Below are 23,541 nucleotides of genomic sequence, written 5' to 3' on the forward strand. Positions count from 1 at the left end.
TTGATCTCCTGACCTTGTGATCCGCCCATCTGGGCCTCCCAAAGTGTTGGGATTACAGGCTTGAGCCACCGCGCCCGGCCGATATTTTTCTATAGATTATTTGTAAATGGAGTCTGTTGTCAGCAAAAGGTTCTTATTCACTTTGACATTGGACAGGTTCCACAATAAGTCAGTTGGCATCTTTTGCTTTAGATAAATTAATATGTTATAGTTCCTATGAGATAACTATAGGCCATAATTGGTTGGAGTTTTTTGTTTATTTAGTGGACTTGCAAATAACGAGGTATAAGCATGTTACTTAAAAGATCCTGGATTTAAATATTAGTTCACACATGCTACTTGCTATGTATGTGTCTTTGGCTCTTTCTGAGCCTCAGTTCCTTCCCTTTGAAAAGAGGAATGATGGCTGGGCACAGTGGCTCACGACTGTAATCTCAGCATTTTGGGAGGCCGAGGCAGGCAGATCACCTGAGGTCAGGAGTTCAAGACCACCCTGACCAACATGGCAAAACCCTGTCTCTACTAAAAATACAAAATTAGCCAGGCATAGTGGTGCACACCTGTAATCCTAGCTACTTTGGGAGGCTGAGGCAGGAGTATTGCCTGAACCCGGCAGGCGGAGTTTGCGGTGAGCTGAGATCGTGCCACTGAGCTCCAGCCTGGGCGACAGAGTGACACTCCATCTGAAAAAAGAAAAAAAAAAAAAAGGAATGATACTACCTGTTAGGATTATTGGGGAATTACATGAGATGATTTGAAAAGTGCCATTTAAAGTATATAGCATTATATAAATATATTTTCTCTTTTGTAGACTTTAACAAATAGTTTATTGATGAAAGTTTTCTTTAAAAACCTTTTAAGTTACACATTTTAAGTTCCTGCTACTGAAAGCAGGATTAACTGCTTGTCTGTAGAATAATAGTAATCTTTTAATTTTGTCTCCTCCTTAGCTCATTACTTCAAGGACTTATTGTAAATAAGCTATTTAAGATCTTAAGAAATACTGTATTTTTTTAAATGGAAGACTATCTAAGAAAAACATAAACAGCCTAAGCATGTACATTAAAGCTTTGTTGACTTATAAGATTATTCAAAATATGTTAATCTTGGAATTATATTGTTTACTTTAGGCAGCAGAACTTGCTGAATTCACTGCCAAGATTGCACTTCTAGAAGAAGCCAAGAAGAAAAAGGAAGAGGAAGCTACTGAATGGCAACACAAAGTAATCATTTGTTCATTTACTAGCTTTTATTGAATAGCTTTTGTACCCAGGATTATGCTGACTTTATAGAGATGAATATAAGTTACTGTCATAATTTAGAGTGGGAAAAATACTTGTGTATGTGTATTGTAAATATTTATCTACGGATATAAACCAAGTACTTTGGGAACACAGAAGAGGTGATTAATTTCTGTGGGGTCCAGAGAGTTGTTGGGAGACCCATATACATTTAAGCCGGGTCTTGAATAATGAATTAAATTTTGGGGGTACGAAAGATTGGGACGTAAGATTGGGAATAGTTAGAGACTGAAGAGGTGGTCATTCCAGACAGAGGGAACTGAATGACTATAGGAAGTATGAATGTATGTAATAGATTTGAGGATAACCAATAAGCAGCCGAAGCTTCGTGTTGTTCAGAAATGTTGGAAGATGTGGCCCTCAAGTTAGATAATAGGGAATTGTGAAGGGCTTTAAATAAATGCTCTGCTACAGCAAGGCAGTGGGAGTATCGATTGACTTGGGGCTTAGAAGATTTCAAAACAGGATTGTAACATGATCAGATATGATTTTCTAAAAACCATGTAGTGATCAGTGTGAAGAAAGGATTGGGATAGTGGATACTTAAGAGATAAAGACCCAAACTGAGGATGTGGAAATGAGAATAAAGAGGAATGGGAAGAGATAAGAGACATTTTGTGGTAGACACAAAAGGGCGTGGCAACCAGTGATTGGATATGAAGTTGAATTATTTTTATTTTTTTAGAGACATGGTCTTACTCTGTGTCCCAGGCTGGAGTGCAGTGGCACAATCATAATTCATTGCAGCCTTGAACTCCTGGGCTCAAGGGCTCCTCCCCTCTCAGCCTCTGCAGTAGCTGAGACTACAGGCATGCACCATCATTTTTATTTTTGTTGAGAATGGAGGTCTTGCGATGTAGCCCAGGTTGGTCTCGAACTGCTGGCCTCAAGCAGCCTTCCCCTCTCAGCCCCCAAAGTGCTAGGATTATAGGTGTAAGCCACTGTGTGCAGCTGGTACTGAGATTTCTAATATGAGTCCTAAGTAGATGAAACCACTATTGTCTAAAGTAGCACACAATTGTAAAATCAGGCTTTGATTGGAGGGATGGGGGACTATAAGATAATGAGAGTTTAATTCCAATGACAGTAACTCTTAAATGAAAAGATAATTTTTTTACACCCAAAGATGATATTTAGTTTTAGAAGATGATTTTTCTACAATAAAATGTACTTATACAGAAAACAGTTTTCTTTTACTCTTAAGTAAATCTTAAGGTTTCTTTTACTCTTAAGTAAATTTTAAGTAAGTAGCAGTTTAAATTTCATTGGGAAATTTTAGATGTATTGAAAATTAGTTGTATATAAATAAAACTACAAAAGGAATTCCACTGTTAATTTCCCAGTTACTCTACTTTGTTATTAGAATTGTTTAGATCCCTTTTAGGGATGATTTGTGAAATTTAGAGACACGTAAACTTTTAAAAAATCAGCGTATTACAGATATCAAGTCTGTGAATTATAGAAAATTAGAAAATGCACACAAAAGACAATTGTATTCCCATAAACTAGGGGCAGTACTGCAAAACCTTAGTACATATCCTTCCAGGATACTTCCTGTTTATATATTCAATGTGAAATCTTACTGTATGTACTATTTCATTTTAGTGTATTTTCATCTCATAGAATATTAGGCTATATTCAGAATTTCCCAAAAAGTCTCATAGCTAATTTGCCAGACAAGTGTTCAGAGGACTTTGCATTGTCTCTATTTGCTGTAAGTCTCTTTTAATGGAGGGCAGTTTCTCTTTGTATTATTTTGATTTATTGAAGGGACCTACAGAATGTCCCAGCTCCTGTATTTGTTTAGTTCTTTCCTTGTGTCATTGACCTTATCGTTTAACTCCAGTATTTCCTGTGAACCAGAAGTTAGATCTAGAACCTGGGGAATTCAAATTAAATGTTTTTGACTACAGTGCATCAGAGGTGAGAATTCCATATAATTTAACATCTAAACTGGAGCACTTGAGAAAAAGGGGATATTGTTCATAATTATACCAGGACAACAGTGTAACAGGACTTTTCCAGGTAAACCAAGATAATATGATCACCCAAATAATTGGTGATGTTAGATATTTCAGATTGTATCATATCAGAAGACAGTATCTAGTTAACTCACCATTAGTATTTGTTAGTGATCATTGGATTTGAGTAACGACAGTCTCATTCCTCTATTTTTCGGTTACATTTTCCGCTTGTGGCTCAAATAAAATCTATTCGGCATAGGATTCTTCGGCATTATACGAATATCCATTTCTCATCAGCTATTTGCACAACAATTTTAGCAAACAGTTGATAATCCTTGCCAGAATTAGTACTTATTTTTTTTGCATGTATGCTTGTTTTTCTTTTAACCTGTCACTGACTTGAAGCTTGCAGAATTAGTAATTCTAATGGGATTTGCATAATCTTTTGATTTTGTCCTTTACCTGTTGGCATTCTTTTATGAAAATAGAGCTTTCATAAATAGGGCTTATTTCATTACCTCGAAATGTAGTTTCTGTTAAAAAAGCAGTATAACTTGATTGTTTTAATTACTAATTTTTGAACTAAGTTGCTCATAAACGTATTTTTAATGTTCAGGCTTTTGCAGCCCAGGAAGACTTGGAAAAGACCAAAGAAGAGTTGAAAACTGTGATGTCTGCCCCCCCTCCACCTCCACCACCACCAGTCATTCCTCCAACAGAAAACGAACATGATGAACATGATGAGAATAATGCTGAGGCTAGTGCTGAATTATCAAATGAAGGGGTAATGAACCATAGAAGCGAGGAAGAACGTGTAACAGAAACACAGAAAAATGAGCGTGTTAAGAAGCAACTTCAGGTATTTAAAATTTGCAGTTGTATGCACATTTGAAATATAGTTTGCATTTTCCCCATCTTAGACCAACTTAGTTAAAAAGAACATAGAAGTTTTAATACTGACTGGCCTTGTGATTGGTTTGTGGGTATTTGGCCTATAGTCGTTATTTCATTTCTTCCGTTGTGTGAACCCATTAGCAAATACCTGTTAGCTTTGAATAAACAGACCTTAGTGAGTTATTTAATTACAACTTGACCCATTTTAAAAGGTATAAAGTATTCTAATGTTGTGTTGAAAAACAAATGAATTTAGTTTTTAATCAGTAATATGTACATTGAGGGCCAGGCACAGTGGCTGGGATTACACCTATAATCCCACACTCTGGGAGGCCGAGGCAGGTGGATCGCTTGAGGCCAGGAGTTCAAGACCAGCCTGGCCAACATGGTGAAACTCTGCCTCTACCAAAAATACAAAAATTAGCTGGGTATGGTGGTATGAGCCTGTAATCCCAGCTACTTGGGAGGCTGAGGCATCAGAATTGCTTGAACCTGGGAGGTGGAGGTTGCAGTGAGCCGAGATCATGACACTGCGCTCCAGCCTGGATGATAGAAGTGACTCTGTCTCAAAAAAATAAAATAAAATAAAATGGACATTGGAAAGAATGATAGTTAATATACTATGTTTAAGACATTGCATAATCTTAATTATTTGTTCAGATTTTATATTGGCAAAAGGTCAGTATATTACATGGACATAACTAGGTCAAAGTAGAGGATTTTAATATTATGAGAGCTTTCTTTTTTCACAGTAAGTTATCTAATATTTTAATTGTTGAAATCTTTAAATATTAAAATAAGGTGATAGTTAGAATAAATATATTAAGACTTTTGGAGAACGCTTCCCTTGAGGTATAGATTTTAAATCTCATAGTAATATTAGTCTATAGTGGCTGCATTGAACTTTTTAGCCATTTCAAATATTAGATGAGGAAGTTAAGGACATTTAGAATAATGTACAAAATACCATGGTTGATAAATGTGGAAATGAAAGGCCATGTGTATTCTTCCCTTACCACTGCCACCACTATTACCAAAGCAAACTTAAACACTAAAGAAAAAGGTTTCACAGTGGAAATGATTTGGTATATGTATTTATGCATCTTAAAGCCATTTTCATAAATTTTTTTAAATCTCAGAAAATAATTGTTGTACTTTTAATTTTTTAAATATAGGCATTAAGTTCAGAATTAGCCCAAGCCAGAGATGAAACCAAGAAAACACAAAATGATGTTCTTCATGCTGAGAATGTTAAAGCAGGCCGTGATAAGTACAAGACTCTGCGACAGATTCGACAAGGCAATACAAAGCAGCGTATCGATGAGTTTGAAGCAATGTGAGAGCTGTTATTTTGCATATATGTTCTTCATAAGCTGAACCACCAACAGAGAAAAGCAGGCCTTTGCAGATATGATGGAATGCATCCCACCTTGCCAAAGCACTTACACCGGTTTGACTGTGCTAGCTAAAAGACAGATTTAAGGGGAGCTCTTCAGCATTAAGGCAGTATGATATCATGCTTGGTTTTCTTTTTCTTTTGGTCCAGGGAATGGAGAATGGTGTTCCATTGCCTCCTTTCACATTTTTTTTCTTTTTTTTTTCTGTTGAAGATTAACACTAATTATCATGTCTGACAAATGTGTATGTGTGGTTTCAGTTCTGTGTACATTTTAAAGGATAATGTTGATGAACATTTTATGGGTTTCCCTTGTCCCTTCCATATTTAACCTGTGTGTATTTCCACATTCTCTCTCACATTTTCTCAGTGTGCCCGTCTCTTATCTGCCATGTCCATAGCCATAATCCCACCATCATACAGATCAGGCAGTGTTTAAAATGATGGTAGGTAGCACAGTGGACAGTCTTTGATCATTATGTAGAATAAGGCTATGAATCATGAAAGAGATTAGAACATTTAATAATGTATGTACAGCTGGTGGTTAGTTTTTTAAAATCCAAATTTAATTGCCTTATTGGATATTTGATATTTGGTTATTTAATCACAGTCATCTTTAACAGCTTACATTGATTGGTGTTTTATCTCCTCTAATCCTTTGATGGCTTTTTCTGCCTACCATTTCACAGAGGTTTAGACAGCAGTAGTAGCTCCCTAGGAGAGTTTACTGATGAAACAGCCTCTGCAAGATTTTAAAAGTTTTGTTCTTTTATAGACTGATTTAGAAAAACAGACGATTGGTAAAAAAAGAAAATATACATTTGTCAGTAACTGATTTTAATTATTTTTTAAAACCTGGACCTTTCTGGAAGGGCAGCATATAAAAACATCAGTCCCGAGGAGGGGACAACAGTACTACCTCACTGCTACACCTGCGATGACTGGTTGTTCAAACACAATGGGGTGTGTAAGCTATATGTTTTATAATTCATGATGACAGCCTTGATCATCAAGAAATACTTTTGAAATTTCATTTTCCCTCAGAATATCTTAGAGTGCTAAATTTTTAACTGCCTTTTTGTTAAGTCAAACTGTGGGATTCTGATTTATATTAAAATTGTAAGCTCCTCACTGGTATACTATCATCCTGGAGGGCTGTGGTATGGCTGAGTAAGAGAGAGGGGGAATGAGACAGAGAGAGAGACTCCGTGTGTGTGTGTGTGTGTGTGTGTGTGTGTGTACGTACTCTTGTGTGTATGAGAGAGAGATGCTAGCCTTGTAACATGAAGAATGTCTGTACCTTGATATGATAGTTACATAATCATTATATTTGGCTTCTAGATCACTGTGCTTATTTTTTTTCAATCTCCGACTAAAAATACTTAAATTTTGTTTGTTAATTCTATTTTAGAAATTATAATTTTAGTTTATATTAATTTCAGTTATATCTTACTGAAGAAATCTTTCCAGTCAGAAGGAGGTTCTAATATTCACATGTTCTAATACTTTGTTTATTGTAAAACAGCTAAATTTGGAGATACGTAAAGCCTTGTTTTCTCTGTGTGGTTCAGCTGCTTTCCATTGGGTATTACACAGTCAAATTTACATTTATTAAAATTGCCATTTTATTAAACATTTTCATGCACAGTAGATTCAAGTTGTGTCTGAAAATATCTCTTGTGTTTTTTTGATTTTGCTGACTTTAAAAGGATTAATCTGGGCAGACATTATGAAAAAGAAAGGTTGCGTTTAATATATTTTTTGAACTTTGTAGGACAAAACATAGCTGGTTAACCTTGAAGTGACTGTTGTACCATGGTTGTGCACGTGCTTCAGAATCCTATGGAAGACAATGTTCCTACTTGCAGTACATCAAAGGAATGGATGGTGGACCCTACTATTCATGTTTTGAAACATAAATGTTCACTTTAAAGCAATTGCCATAATAGATAAAAACCTGAACTTTCATTGGATTTTTGTTAATTTTCCTCATTTTGAATTATGTGCACTACCATAGCTACATCAGTTTGATACAGTATTGAAAAATTATCAGTTATATTTTGCTGTTTATGATCTATTTGTAGATTAGGATTAAAATGGATTTAATCCATTTTTAAGGCTGTGTGAATTTTTCTAAACAAGAACCATTTGCAATATGGATTTCATAGAGATTAAACCAATTATAGCTTATCATTAGCAGTCGCGAGCACATGTTCATATAGTCAATGTAAAAATACACTAATGAGTATTTGGTAAATCCCAGTAGGCTTTTACCATTAGCATAATTTTGTGTTGTACAATTAAGTTACATTTACATCTCTAATTTTGGATAATATTCATTGGTTAACAATAAAGTGACAAAAGCTCATGCCTTCAAGGTCCACTGTTGTTATTTAACATGGATTTCTTGTATATTTCTTGAAAATTACAATCTTTATCGGAGCCATGAATCACCACATCTTAAAAGTAAGAAGTAGATAGGAAATAATTTTAAATCCTCATAGATCTACTCTTTCCCCAAAATGATACCTCTTTGGTATGGAAGTAATAGTGATTAATTCTGTGGAAAAGTTAAATTATTAAATTAAACTGACTTTCTTGACAACAAAATGTAATTTAGGTTTTCCAATCATTGCCTTTATTGTATAGTGGTTAGTTTCTTTTGCCTGAGGGAAGATACACTTTTTTGTCATTGATTCATCTCACTATTAACATTTCAACATTCTTTAAAGAACCATATGCTAAGTATATTTATTTAAAGTACAAGTTCTTATTTTGAAGCTATATTATAGAGCAGTTACTATAAATCTAGAACTTGATTGCCTTTTTCAAGTCTTCTAATTTTTTATTTAAATGAGTGATAAATCTATAAAAATAGTAAAAGCTAGATTTTTTTGTTGATAGTAATATTTAACTGTCACTTTTATTTCTGTTCTTAAGGACACATAGTGACTTTTTTACTCTGATCCTGTCAGAAAATGGAATTTTAAATAATATTTTGCTTTATGTCTAGAGTTTTTAAGAGCTAGAATGGCCCCTTATAAAGTTATGTTAGATTTTATTGGCAGTCACTCTTATCATTAGAAGTATTTCAATATTATTGTGGTTTTTTTAAAAAAAATCCCACTATATTCTGTTCCAGGATTGATCACCTTGTTGATTGTTAATGTTTTTAGAAATGAAAAAATTTTTTTAATTCACAGGCATCCCATTTTACATATGCACAATAAAAACAATTAGTCTTAAAAGTTAAAGCTTGAAACTAAAGTCTAAGGGATTACTAACTTTAGCATTAATATACTGAACTAATGACTAAACCAAAGCTTAGATACCATTAGTAAGAATGAGAGAAAACAGTTCAGTGTGGAGCTGTACTGTTAGGTTCCTCTCTGGAGTCTGTTCTAAATGAACAGAACTTTAGCATTTTCTTATTTTTAACCTATCAAATATTCTAATGTGGTCTGTCACATGGAATGACAGTATTGGAGCTCATACAAAAGCTCTTTGGATTCTACAAATGTTTTTGATAACTTTATGAAATGTTCAGGCAGCCTGACTCCCCACAGTCTACACTAGTAACTAGGAAAAACTGGCTCCCTATCATGTTCCATATGTTAAAGCTTACCACATTCTTATCCTTAGCTTTTCCAATTAAATAATTTTAACTCCCAATTTTTCCTTAGTAGTCCTACCTCTTACTGTGTCCATCTATCAAGATTTAAGAACTACCATTTTCCCTGTGGAAAGATCATGGCTGTGTGGTTCAGCTACTTTCCATTTGTGGGTAATAGACACTCAGATTTACATTTATCTGTTAAAATTGCCATTTATCTCCTCATACTTTGACTTCCCTTAACCTCCGTGGTACAAGAGTTTTCTGATTTGGGGTTATATATACTACTTTAGGAGTTGAAGTATTTCTTACACAATTTTTACATTAAAGATCTTGACTAAGGTGATACCCCATGACACATCCTTTGCATTCAGGTTTATGTTTTGGCTGTGGAGATCCCTAGCTACTCAATGGCTCCAGGTTCTTATTTAATGGTCGTCATTTAGCCAATACATTTTTATTAAGTGCTGGCAATATTCAAGGACTTAGAAGCAAGATTAGGATGATTGTGACCCTTTGTTTTGGCCTATATAGGCAACTTCAAATATTAATTTATTTTAGCTCTTAGATCATTTCCATTTATCTATTACAATATCATTTCTTTTAAAATGGCAATGCCATATTGTTGATTCCTGTTATTTGTATGCCCAGATTCCTCCATGTTTATAGCTAGCTAGTTGCTTCTATCAGTGCAAATTATTATTTTTACCACCCTATTCTAATTGTTCTTCACTTTTATTTAATCATTATTTTAAATATTTGGATTCATTTTTATATTTATGCATGCTATTTAGTTTGCTCCTAAAAATAGTGATACTGGTTTTAGTTTTTTATTACTAAATTAGTATAGCCAAATGTCCATCTTCCTACTGGTAATATGCAATCGGAATTTCTGAGATTATTTATGTGACTATTTTTGGAAAAGTTTCTTTTGATAAAACATGGATTTATTATATGAAATTCTTGCACTGTGTTACAATGTGTGCTATGATATCCCTTTTATTTTTTTTCAACTTAAATATGATGTTTTGTATTATTTTAGACCTAGGAATCATGTGTTTTTTAGAATCATAAGGGAATATATATCTCCTCCCTCCCTTTCCTTTTATATATATTGAAAAGTCTATGGAATTCAAGTCTAGCATTTGAATTCTATATGCTCTCATTGCATTTACATAATTATTTACTTTTAAATTTTAGCTGTTTTCATAAAAACAGTTTTGAGATGAAGGAAACTTACACAATAAAAGGAAGATTAATAAGCAGGAAAATTAGTAACTGACAGGGAATATGAATGAATACTCAGTATATGTTTCTCAGGTATGCTTGTTTTCTGATAAATTACTTAATTTTCATTTCATAGGCCAAATTTTAAACACCAGTTAATAAAGTTATTCTAAAAGAGTCTCTAATTTTAAAAGTCTTTCTAACCTAGGAAGACTCATTTTAGACCCAACTGACAAACCAGTCAAATATGAGTAATTGGTAATATCTGTATTAAATATTGAGAAGATTAATAAAGTTAAAAGTTGAATCTTTTTTTATCGTGGTAAAATATACATAAAATTGACCATTTTAACCATTTTCAAGTGTACAGTTCAGTGCCATTAAGTACATTCACGTTGTTGTGTAACCGTCACCACCATCCATCTCCAGGACGTTTTCATCTTCCCAGACTGAATTGTGTACCCATTAAATGATAATCCCCCATTCCTCCCTCCTCCCCAGTCCCTGGTGACCACTGCTCTACTTTCTGTCTCCATAAATTTGATGTTTCTAAGTATCTCATAAAAGTGAACTCATACAATATTTGTCCTTTCGTGTCTGGTTTATTTCACTTAGCATAATGTTTTCAAGGTTCGTTTATGTTGTATGTATCAGAATTTTATTCCTTTTTAAGGCTAAACAATATTCCATTGTACGCATATACCATATTTTATTTATCCATTTGTCTGTTATTGATGGACACTTGAATTACCACTATCATTTGACTACTGTGAATATTGCTGCTTTTTGAAGATTGGTGTACAAATATCTTAGAGTCCCTGCTTTCAGTTCTTTGGGATACATCACACCCAGAAGTGGAATTGTTTGGTCATCTGTTAATTCTGTGTTTAATTTTTTTTTTTTTTGAGATGGAGTTTTGCTCTTGTTGCCCAGGCTGGAGTGCAGTGATGCAATTTTGGCTCACTGCAAGCTTTGCCTCCTGGGTTCAAGAGATTTTCCTGCCTTAGCCTCTTGAGTAGCTGGGATTACAGGCATGCACCACCATGCCTGGCTAATTTTGTATTTTTTTTTTTAGTAAAGATGAGATTTCTCCGTGTTGGTCAGACTGATCTTGAACTCCCAACCTCAGGTGATCTGCCCTCCTTGGCCTCCCAAAGTACTGGAATTACAGGCGTGAGCCACCACACCTGGCCCTGTGTTTAATTTTTTGAGGAATTGTCATAATATTTTCCACAGCAGCAGCACCATTTTACATTCACATAGCAGTGCACAAGGTTCTAATTTTGCCACATCCTCACTAACAATTGTTATTTTCTGGGTTTTTTGTTTGTTTGTTTGCTTATTTGCTTGCTTGCTTGATTTTGATAATAGCCATCCTAATGGCGAAGGAGTACTTCATTGTGGTTTTGACTTGCATTTTCCTTTGATACATTTATCAAATCATAAAAGAAATTAGACGTCTTGTCATGTGTTTATCGACCATTTGTATATCATTTGTGGAGAAATGTCTATTCAAGTTTTGCCCATTTTAAAAATTGCTTAATTTTCTGTTGTAAGAATTCTTTATATTTGGGATTCAAAATATTAATCCATTATCCCAGGATTTGGAATATTAATTCCTTTTCAGGTAGGAGTTCCAAATCTTTTTTCCCATTGTTAATTGCCTTTTCGCCCTTGATATAGTGTAGTTTTCTTTGATGCACAAAAGTTTTTAATTTTGAAGAAGTCCAATTTTGTTGTTGTTGCCTGTGCTTTTGGTGTTTGTGTTTTTTGAAGAGGAAAAATAGTTTTTAATGAAGAAGGTGTTACAGAAAGGCAAAGCAGAAGAGAATACGTATAGTGGTTAGTCTCTAGACTGTGGAAATGAAAGTAAATAGGTAAACAGTGGGCATTGACTGTAGGATGATAAAGCTAGACTGGGTTGGGCCCAGGAATTTATGGAGCCTTGAATCCTATGTTTAGATGGTTTAATTTGATTTGAGGACAACTGGTCGCTTTGGAAAGGCACAGCTACAGAAAGGAACAATAACTAAACCTTGCTTGAAAAAGAAAACTCACGTTGTGATGTAAAGTATACTAGAAAGTGCAGAGGAGATAGCATAATAGAAGAGCTATGTCTATTGTAGTTAGCCTAAGAAAGGCCATGGCCATGGGAATGAATTTAAAGGAAATTCTGATAAAGGAAATGTTTAAGTGTAATTTGCTGTCATGTTTGCTATATTGTTCATGTTTGTGGTAATGTATTTGAACTTACTTTCCAGCTGACCTCTTTCGAGACACTTAAAACCTCAGTTTCTTTTCTTTTATCCATGACTTTTTGGGAATGGGTTCTTTAGTGGCACAAAAGAAGTAGAAATTAAAGACATGCAAGAACAAATGGATTTGGTTCTGGGTTCTAACTCCAAGTCTTATACTCTTGTACTCTAGCTTTTATAACTGATTTTATAGTTCTGAATCAGATTGTCCTTTTTCAGAGCATTTCTCTGGATTCAGATTATGGTCACTTCCATTCTAGATGCATTATCTTCATAAAAATGTATGCCTAACCGAGGCTTAATATCTGTATGTTTGAAGTTTTAATACTGGTTTATAGTTGAAAACCGTTACCTCAGAGTAATGCTTATAACAATAGTTTATCAAACTTCTTTTTGCTCTCAGATGACCTTCATAATGTACTGGCTTTTAGAAGAAATTCGAAGGGTTTTTTTTTTTTCCTTTTTTAAACAGTTTGGGGTTAGTAAAATGATTTTTTCAGCTCATTTTGAAAGAATTATGTTCACCAAAACACAACTCAGAGAAGGTTATCTCAGAACATACAGGCACAATTATTTCCTGGCTGTGACAACCCTTAACAACTCACTTTGGAAATTTCTATAGATTTCTTTCTTTTTTTTTTTTTTTTTTTTGAGATGGAGTTTCACTCTTGTTGCCTAGGCTGGAGTGCAGTGGCGCGATCTCGGCTCACCACAACCTCCACCTCAATCAAGCTCTTCTCGTGCCTAAGCCTCCCAAGTAGCTGGGATTACAGGCACGTGCCACCATGCCCAGCTAATTTTTGTATCAGAGATGGGGTTTCTCCATTCTCCATGTTGGTCAGGCTAGTCAGGTGATCCGCCCACCTCGGCCTCCCAAAGTGCTGGGATTACAGACGTGAGCCCCTGCTCCCGGCCTAGATTTTTTAAAAGTTGAAAACTGTACTTGATTATGCTCATCCATTTAGCTTTTGCTAGAGGTATGAGTTGATTCATCTGCTTATACCCAAATGACATCTTAGATTTTTTTTCCTTCTTTTGATTGTTTCTCTCAGGCAATTCCTAATACAATCTAGTTCTCAATTTTTAGGCCATAAAGGTTTTCGAATATAGGTAGATAAAATCTTTTGATAGAATTTAAGTTACAGGTAGATGGTTTCTCCTCAGTAACTTTATTTATTTATTTTTTTTGAGACAGATTCTCTCTCTGTCGACCAGACTGGAGTGCAGAGGTGCGATTTCGGTGCACTGCAGCTTTCACTTCTCAGGTTCAAGCGATTCTCCTGCCTTAGCCTCCCAAGTAGCTAGGACTAAAGGTGTGTGCCACCATGCCCAGCTGATTTTTGTATGTTTAGTAGAGACGGGTTTTCACCATGTTGGCCAGGCTGGTTTTGACCTCCTGACCTCAAGTGATCAGTCCCCCTCAGCCTCACAAAGTGCTGGGATTACAGGTGTGAGCCACCACACCTGGCCTAAAATTTGTATATTTTTAAAGCATTTGCTGTTGAAGGACATATAATCTTCCATTGTATGTAAAAGTAAACAATAGTTTACTTCTTAATTCCATTAATATTTGCAAATGTACTTGATAGTAGTTCACTTGGGTTTCTTAAAACGTTTAGGTTGGTTAAACTGCCTATCATTTTTCAAGAAATATTAACATCCTTTAAAAGTAGTTTTTGTTGATAGGTACAATATAAATCCCTGTCATTTAGTAATTTATTTTATTTTATTTATTTTGTTTTATTTTATTATTATTATTTTTTTGAGATGGAGTCTCACTCTGTCGCCCAGGCTGGATGGAGTGGTGGGTGATCCCGGCTCACTGCAAGCTCTGCCTCCCGGGTTCACGCCATTCTCCTGTCTCAGCCTCCCGAGTAGCTGGGACTACAGGCGCCCACCACCATGCCTGGCTCATTTTTTGTATTTTTAGTAGAGACGGATTTCACCTTTCACCGTGTTAGCCATGATGGTCTCGATCTCCTGACCTTGTGATCTGCCTGCCTCGGCCTCCCAAAGTGCTGGGATTACAGGCATGAGCCACCGCGCCTGACCCATTTAGTAATTTTTATGCATTCTTAAAATAACTTGAGATAATACTTCCATTTTGTAAAAGCTTTGTACCAGACAATATAAGACCTGGAATTAGAACCCAGAACCTAATCCTCTGGATAGAGTTTAATGTACTGTATTAAACGATAATCAGTTATATTGGAATGTCACTTTGTATTCCAGTATAACTGATGTTTTAAGGATGTTTAAAATGGATTTGGGGGGCATAAGCTGTATAAAAGGCTTTGTATGAAATTATCCATTGGAAAAGTAGGTTTGCATCTCTACAGGTTAAGGTATGTAAATTTTTGGAATGTTCTCAAGCATTGGGAAGACTGCAAGTAAGTATGTCTTCTAGATAACGTGTGATATATACAGATAGGAAAATGTTCTCTGCCACTTCTTACTTTTCAACCATTATGCTTTAGCTCTTAAACATGAGACATTTAAAAGATTTTCAGTGTAATAGTACTATGAAAGGAATGCTGAATTAGGAGAAAAGAAGGCATGATGTTTATTCCCTTTTCCATAAAATAAGATATATATACATTTGCATGCAGAGTCATTCATTCAGTGATTTTCAGAGCAATTGCTGTTTGTGCACTGTTGGAATTATGGGAGATAGATGGATCGATGAGACTTTGCGACTCTGCCAAGAGAATTGTAGTTAATCGGGTAGTTGAGTCCTGGACTCAAATTGAGGTATAGAAAGTATGGTAGTAAGTGCCAGAAGAAAAACTGAGATAAAATGTGCAGGAGATAGAGAAATGAGAGGCCACTTTGTTCAGCTTTAGGTCACTTTGATTCAGTGTTTATTCATGTGATACTTCTTGATGAAGCTGAGAAAATGTTCTTTTAGAGTTTAGATTTTAGATCAGATATTGTTCTTGTGCCTATAAACTTTGATCTTAGTTCGTGTGTGTGTGTGTGTGTGTATGTATGTGTGTATGTGTTTTGGAGACAGGGTTTTGCTCTGTTGCCCAGGCTGGAGTACAGTGGTACAGTCTCGGCTCACTGCAGCTTCTGCCTCCTGGGTTCAAGCGATTCTTCTGCCTTAGCCTCCTGAATAGCTGGGACTACAGGCATGTGCCACCACATCTGGCTAATTTTTGTATTTTTAGTAGAGACGCCAAGGCGGGCGGATCACCTGAGGTCAGGAGTTTGAGACCAGCCTGACCAACATGGTGAAACCCTACTCTACTAAAAATACAAAAATTAGCCAAACGTGGTGATGGGTACCTTTAATCTCAGCTACTCGGGAAGCTGAGGCAGGAGAATCAATTGAACGCAGGAGGCGGAGGTTGCAGCGAGCCGAGATTGTACCACTGCACTCCAGTCTGGGTGATAAGAATGAAACTGTCTCAAAAAAAAAAATAAGAGAATCTTTGGGATAGCTGTGAGGCAGCATGATGTTGAGGTAATTGCATGGGTTTTGGATTTCCACATCGAGTTTAAATCTTGGCCTGGCCACTTCTGAGACCTTGGGAATCCACTCAGCCATTTGAGCTTGAGTTGTCTCATCCATTAAACAGAAGTAACACTACTAATCTTGTGAGTGTTGATTGTAATAATAAACATGGAATACTTTGTTTATAACCTTGGCATATTGGAAATGTTAATAAATAGTAACTTGTGTCATTTTGGTTTTCATCTGTCAGTATTATGAATATTCATATTTGTAGCCAAGTCCTTTGGGCTCCATTTTTAATATGTTTTGTTTACCTTTTAAGGATTCTAGTTATGATTCTCTTAGAAGGTATCACTCCCCACGTTTGTTGAGTGTGTGCCGGGCCTATGCAAAGCATATGGAGATAAGAAAGACATGCTCCTAAGCAGTAAATAGTTTATGGTTTTTTCCGGTACACAAAATAAATCTTTCGTATGTGTTTGTGTGTTATGAATAAGTGAGGTTCCCTCCTCAACCCCTTAATATTATAGTCTGCCAAGTCTCAGTCCTTCTGTCTACAGTTGGATCTCTTAGTGACTTTATCCAGTGTCATTGCTTTAAATACCACCTGTAGGCCGAAAAACTTAAATCTCTGACCAAATTCTCCCCTGAACTTCAGATGTGTGTATCTAACTCTCTACATAACATTTCCAGTTTGATATCTAATAAGCATCTCAAACTTACTATGTTAAACTGAAGATCTTCCCTCCTTAAACTTGCTCCTGCCTCAGTCTTCCCCTTCTCAGTTGATAAATGGCAAGTCCCTTCTTCCAGCTAATTAGGCCAAAACCTTGACCACATCTATGACTCTCTCAGTCAGTCCATCCAGTCCAATCACAAACCTGTTGGCCCAGCATTCAAGATACATAATGTATCCAGAATATGACCATTTCATCCTCCACAGCCATCAGTGTTCCACCCACAGGATTGCCTGGATTATTGCAAAAGCCTTCCATTCTGTTTTCTTGATTTCCTCTTTGCCATTTTACAGTCTTTTAAGAACTTACAACAGGTAAGTCAGACCATGTCACTTGTGCTCAAAATCCTTCCGAGGTTTCCCATCTCCGAGTAAAAGCCGTGTCCTTTTCAGCGGTCATTTGCAACCTAATCTATTCTGGTCCCTGCCAAAGCTCTTGGCCCTCCTCTGCTAATTTCCTCTTCTCTTGTTAAATTGAAGTCACACTGACTTCCTTGTTATTCTTTAAAGCAGCCAGCTGGTCCAATTCCTCTTACTTAGCTTGGAAGACTTTTTCCCAGACATTGTTATGATTTACTCCCTTGCTACCTCCAGGAATTTGCTTAACTGTCACCTCAATGAAGCCGCCTCTTACAACTCTATTTAAAATTGTACCTTCCCCAAGTATCTCGCACCCATTTCTTTTATTTTTCTCTATAGCACTTGCCATCTAGCATACTATATATTTACCTATTTGTATTGTATCTGTCTCACTGTGCTAGAATGTAAGCTCCATGAGGGCAGGAATTTTACTGTTGTGTACACTGGTATATGCCCAGGGCCTAGAGCGGTGCCTGGAATGCCATAGATGGTTGCTATTTAATAAATGAATGGATAGATGAGCTCTGAGAGCTCAGAAGGAAGGCACCTGATCTTACTGCAGAGCTCCAGGGAAGGCTTGCTGTAGGAGATGGTCCCTAAGCGAAGTCTTTCAGGATGAGTTATTCTTAATCGAGGAGGCAAAGATAGGAAAGCTTTCTGGAAAGAAGGAACTGCATATGCATATACATTGAGTCACAAAAGGATGTGGAGTGTGCTGGGACTGCCCATTTGTATTGAAAACAAAGTTTGAGATTCAGAAGGTAGTGCCGTAAAATACAAGAAAATCATGAGGGAGAGCAGGTTTGGGTGTACCCGTGACATTTCTTTTTGGACAATTTGAATTTGGGATGCTGATGGAATGGCAGATGAAATTTCCCAAGGGGAAAGTGTAAGGAAAGAATTGGTGGGTTTAGTATAGGACCTTGGAGAGCGCCAACTCTGAAGTACTGCCAAAGCAAGAGAGGACCACAGAGACGTGTGGGACAGAAAGGTGACTGCATGTGACCACCAGTGCCACACGGGGAAAAAAATATATTACGATACTTAAAATGTATACTGGTTTCAGCAACAAGAACATCATTGAAAAGAGCAATTTCTTTGAGTTAGAATAGTTGTCACTTAGTTTAACCGCGTGTCTTCTGGAAAGTGTTTTCCCTAAATCTACACATAATTCTTATGCTCCAAGAATAACAAGAACAGGAAAATGGTGTCTCTAACAGTGTCCTCTGTCAACTCCGTATGTCTAAATCTGACACTTTGGCATGAACCCCACTCCATACCCCTGCTCAAGTCGGTGAGATTATGCCTAGTAAAGTGAAAATCTGTTCCCGTATTTGCCATCTAGAGTAAATAGGCTCCACGAAGCACTTGAGTGATGTCATCCATTCAAATAATGTTATTCATTCATTAAACATTTATTAATGCCTCAAGTTAGGCTCTGAGGATTCATAGATAATTTAATACATCATAAATAATTCAAAACATCATCTAGAGGAAGAAACAAGAGTTAAAAAATGATTATGACAATGGGACAAGTAACAAGAGGCACTCAGAGCTAGGTAGTGACCAACCTCTTGCTAACACTGACAAGGTTATAGAGGTTATTGTAATTGTGAGCAATCACCTTAGGAACAAGTACCATTACCATCTCCTCCCTACCCCTTGCCTTTAGGGCCGAGGGCATAGCTCAGTGGATGTTCAGTGGTGGTCTTGATGCTGATTCACAGAGGGGTTTCAGAGTCTATCACGCTTTAGGAGTAATTTCCAGCACTAGAGCCGAGGGTATCAGCTATATGAGTAGAGGCTGAGGAGGTCTGGTAGCACTGTCTTGGGCTGTCGGTTAGGAAAGTGTTTATATCTTGGGCTGCTCTCTTCAGGAGAGGTTAAGATGGACTTTGTGCACGTTCTGGAGCTGCTAAGGACTTTTGGTGGGAGGAGTCCTTCCATTCATTCATCCAGATATGTTAGTGCCTAACAGGCACTGTGTACTAGTCATTCAGAATATCATAGTAGCCAAGTCCCTGCCCTAGTGAACTGACTTCCAGTAGGAAAACACAAACACTGGAAAACAGAATCATTAATGCAAATCGTATTACTAGGTTGAATTCATGTGCAGTTGCTGATATTTAACCATCCCTGATCTATAAAAACAGCAATGTTATATCCGCTTTAAACTATGAAGGAAACAAGGGACTGAGTTAGAAGAAAATGTAGTGAAGGACAGGAGATAAGAAAAAGTCTCTGAGGAGGTGGCATGTAAGTTGCTACCTGAAGGAGGAGAAGGCTAGCTCCTCTTGTTCGTCTGTTTAAATCAAGATGGTAGATGCAAATGCCAGGCAGGTGAAAAGAGTGCACTGGGCTTGGTGGGGACTGTGTCTAGTCAGGAGTCTCCTGCGCTGTCCAAAGAGGGAGGAAGAGGGGGCGGGCATCAGCTCTTTACACGTGGGGTAGGTAGGCCCAGCGTTGCTATACCTTGTGATCTTCCAAGATAAGCCAGAAACTGACTTTTAGAGGAAAAGCACTCAAAGATAGAATATTTAAGTTGAAATGTAATTTTTACGTGAAGTCTTTCAAATTATACATGTCAGCTATTTCAATGCAGTGGTTTACACCTGTAATCCCAGCAATTTGGGAGGTTGAGGTGGGAGGATTGCTTGAGTCCAGGAGCTCAAGACCAGCCTGGGCAACATAGCAAGATCTCATCTCTACAAAAATTAAAAATAAAATTAGGGCCTGGTATGGTGGCTCACACTTGTGATCCCAGCACTTTGGGAGGCTGAGGTGAGAGGATCACTTGAGCCCAGAAATGTGAGACCAGTCTGGGCAACATAGTGAGACCTCTTCTTTATTTAAAAAAAAAAAATATATATATATATATATAAGCGTGGTAGCGCACCTGTAGTCTCAGCTACTTGGGAGGCTGAGGTGGGAGGATCACTTGAGTCCAGGAGGTTGAGGCCGCAGAGAGCTGTGTTTGCGCCACTGCACTCCAGCCTGGGCAACAGAGCGAGATCCTGTTTCAAAAAAAGAAAAAATTAGAAAAAGTTTTGCAAGCCAAACAAGATACACCTGCTTGCCAGAAGTAGCCCACTGGACACCAATTTACAGCCTTGCTTTAAAATTCCAGGTAGAGGGAACAGCATATGCAAATACTTTGAGGCAAGAAAGAGCTTCACTTGTTCATGGAAAAGACAGAAAAGCGGTGTGTCCAGAGCCGAGTGAGCCCAGAGGAGAGTGATGTGTGAGATGAAGTTGAGGAAGAGCTTCCTAAGCCATGGTGAGAAACCTGCAAGATCTAGGCCCATGTCCACTGAGCAGTTTGGCCTTATAGGACAAAAACATTGCTACCAGAATCGAGCTAAGCAAAGGTAAATTCAAGAGAAGTTTGAGGAACAGAGGTGCAGGGATGGAAGTGTGAGTGTAGTTTGCATTCTTCTCAACAAACTGTACCCTGGGGCTAAACAGGGCTGCATCTGCCTGAGCAAGGGGCACTGTTTCCTTATCCACACAAAGACATCATAAAGGCTGCAGGTGTCCTTGAAGGTATTCCATTTTACAGCTAGGTAACCTGCCCAAGGACCACCACACTGGCAGACTCCGCATTTGGATTTTGGTTTTCTTAGAAGCAAAAGCCCTTATCTTTTTGATTACAAAACATGACCTTTCCAGTTGAAAGCCAACTGAGACATGTTTACTTGCTCTTGGAAGGATTATTTTGTCTGCATCACTCAAAGTGAATGTATCGATTGATTTATAGGCCAAAGATGAATGCTTTAAATCTTAAGTTCAACTTGAATACACAGTGGTAGTGACCTGATCAAACCCACTAGATTAAAGACCAGTCTCCTTGAACCACTGCATGTGGCTTGTAACTCTAGTCTGTCCAGTTTAGTGCTCCTGCTTTCAAGATGAGGTCAATATAGCTTAAAGATTTAAAGTTGAAATATATCATTTACTCTTGTAGGGGAGGGAAAGCATTATTATTATTATTTATTTATTTATTTATTTTGAGACGGAGTCTCGCTCTGTCCCCCAGACTGGAGTGCAGTGGCACGATCTCGGCTTACTGCAAGCTCCGCCTCCTGGGTTCACGCCATTGTTCTGCCTCAGCCTCCCAAGTAGCTGGGACTACAGGCGCCCGCCACCACGCCCGGCTAATTTTTTGTATCTTTTAAGTAGAGATGGGGTTTCACCATGTTAGCCAGGATGGTCTCGATCTCCTGACCTCATGATCTGCCCAGCTTGGCCTCCCAAAGTGCTGGGATAACAGGCGTAAGCCACCACGCCTGGCCGAAAGCATTATTATTATTTTTTTAATTATTACTTTGAGACAGAATTTCGCTCTTGTTGCCCAGGCTGGAGTGCAATGGTGTGATCTCTGCTCACTGCAACTTCTGCCTCCTGGGTTCAAATGATTCTTCTGTCTCAGCCTCCTGAGTAGCTGTGATTACAGGTGGCAGCCACCATCCCCAGGTAAGTTTTGTATTTTTACAGAGATGGGGTTTCATCATGTTGGCCAGGGTGGTCTTGAACTCCTGGCCTCAAGTGATCTGCCCAGGTAGGCCTCCCAAAGTGTTGGGATTACAGGTGTCAGCCACCATGCCTGGCTATTTTTTAAAATTAATAATTGACTGTTAAAGTCCTAGAAATCAAAGAAGCGTCTGTGCTCAAAGAATATTCGAAATCTAGAAGTTGAAATTGGAGAAGTGAAGATGGATGTGGATAGAAGGCTTTTTAAGCCACCCAATAGGTATTGAATAAAATGACTCAGTGAGCAAGTCTTCAGTGATAGGAACTGAACTCAGTCTGGAGAAAATTCAAGAGGTTGAGGATCAAAGGGAAGAAGGCTCATACTTGGTGAGTTTTAGCATGTAGAAGAAAGCCAGCAAGGAGGGTGGCCACTGTGAGAGCTGAAAAATGAAGTTATCAGGCAGCATTTGAGACAGGCATATAGTTTGAGTCAACCTCCTGAGTAAACGCAGGAGGAGAAGGCTTCATTCGTTTTCAGAACAGAATGTTTCAGAACTGAATGAGTATTTCATTGAAAGGTACCAGTCAATTCTTTGTGCAATTCTTTGTCACTTATTAGAAATTCGAAGAGAGAAAGCATAACTAGTAACATTTTTCAGATGCTTTATGGGAGTTATCTGAATGGCTTTGTGGATAAAAATAGATCTGGGCCAGGCATGGTGGCTCATGCCTGTAATCCCAGCACTTTGGGAGGCCAAGGCAGGAGCACCACCTGAGCCCAGGAGTTTGAGACCAGCCTGGCCAACATGGTGCCCCATCTCTATTTAAAAAAAAAAAATCTGATTTAATTTTCCTTGTGATTCTTTAAACTATTAGATTTTTGCCTGCGTATAATTAAAATGAAAATTGCATTTTCAACAGAAAATTACTGTAATTATATTTTGCTTTTAGACTAGTAGAGTCTATCAAATTAGAGCAAATGGGGCAAATGATTTTTATGAAAAGGTCCAGATACTAAACATGTTGGACTTTGCAGACCAGTTATCTCTGTCCTGGCTATACAACTCTGCTGGTGTAGTGCACAAGCAGCTATAGGCGTATGTAAATGAATGAGCATGTTTGTATTCCAATCACATTTTATTTATGGACGCTTAACTCTGATTTTCACATAATTCATGTGTCACAAAATATTCTTCCTCTGATTTGTTTTTTTTTTTAAAAAAAAGGTCAAAAACGTTCTTAAATCACGTTCTGTACAAAAACAGATGGGAAACTGGGTTTGGCCCACGAGCCATAGTTTCCTAACTCCTGAGTTAAAGGTTTTTAAACAGTCATATTCTCCTAAGGGTCAGTGCTGTGGCTTTCTGTCTGGATGACTATTAACATTTTCATGTGACCCTAGGGAGGTCTTATTTTGTTATAATGAAGGGATTTCTTAGATATTTGAACAACTTTTGGCAGTGGTTCTCACGTTAGCGTGCATCAGAATCACCTGGAGGGCTTGTTAAAACACAGATTGCAGGGCACCCTCCCCAGGTTTCACATTCAGTAGATCTATGCAGCTGCTCAAGAATACGCATTTATGGCTAGGTGCTGGGTGCGGTGGCTCAGGCCTGTAATCCCAGCATGTTGGAAGGCTGAGGCAGGCGGATCACTTGAGGCCAGGAGTTTGAGACCAGCCTGGTCAACATGGTGAAACACTGTCTTTACCAAAAATACAAAAATTAGTTGGGTGTGGTGGTGCACACCTGTAATCCCAGCTACTAGGGAGGCCGAGGCATGAGAATTGGTTGAACCTCGGGAGGTGGAGGTTGCAGTGAGCTGAGATAGTGCCACTGCACTCCAGCCTGGACAACAGCGAGACCATC

General features: G+C 37.6%; 1 protein-coding gene across 5 annotated transcripts in view; it reads left to right on the forward strand.

The window, feature by feature from the left end:
* The window catches only part of RDX (radixin), a 112,660-nt gene that overhangs the window by 48,578 nt on the left and 40,541 nt on the right, over positions 1–23,541 (forward strand). For 3 of the 5 annotated variants that reach the window (XM_011992132.1, XM_011992125.1, XM_011992142.1), the window contains 3 exons: positions 1,131–1,223; positions 3,882–4,124; positions 5,335–5,495. In XM_011992132.1, coding sequence (XP_011847522.1) covers positions 1,131–1,223; positions 3,882–4,124; positions 5,335–5,495 — 497 coding nt within the window. Of the gene's footprint in view, positions 1–1,130; positions 1,224–3,881; positions 4,125–5,334; positions 7,924–23,541 lie in introns of those variants that run through there. The other 2 variants (XM_011992138.1, XM_011992149.1) reach the window with 2 other exon arrangements.

The sequence above is a fragment of the Mandrillus leucophaeus genome, unplaced genomic scaffold (genome assembly GCF_000951045.1).
Source record: "Mandrillus leucophaeus isolate KB7577 unplaced genomic scaffold, Mleu.le_1.0 Scaffold1101, whole genome shotgun sequence".
Taxonomy (NCBI): Eukaryota; Metazoa; Chordata; class Mammalia; order Primates; family Cercopithecidae; genus Mandrillus; species Mandrillus leucophaeus.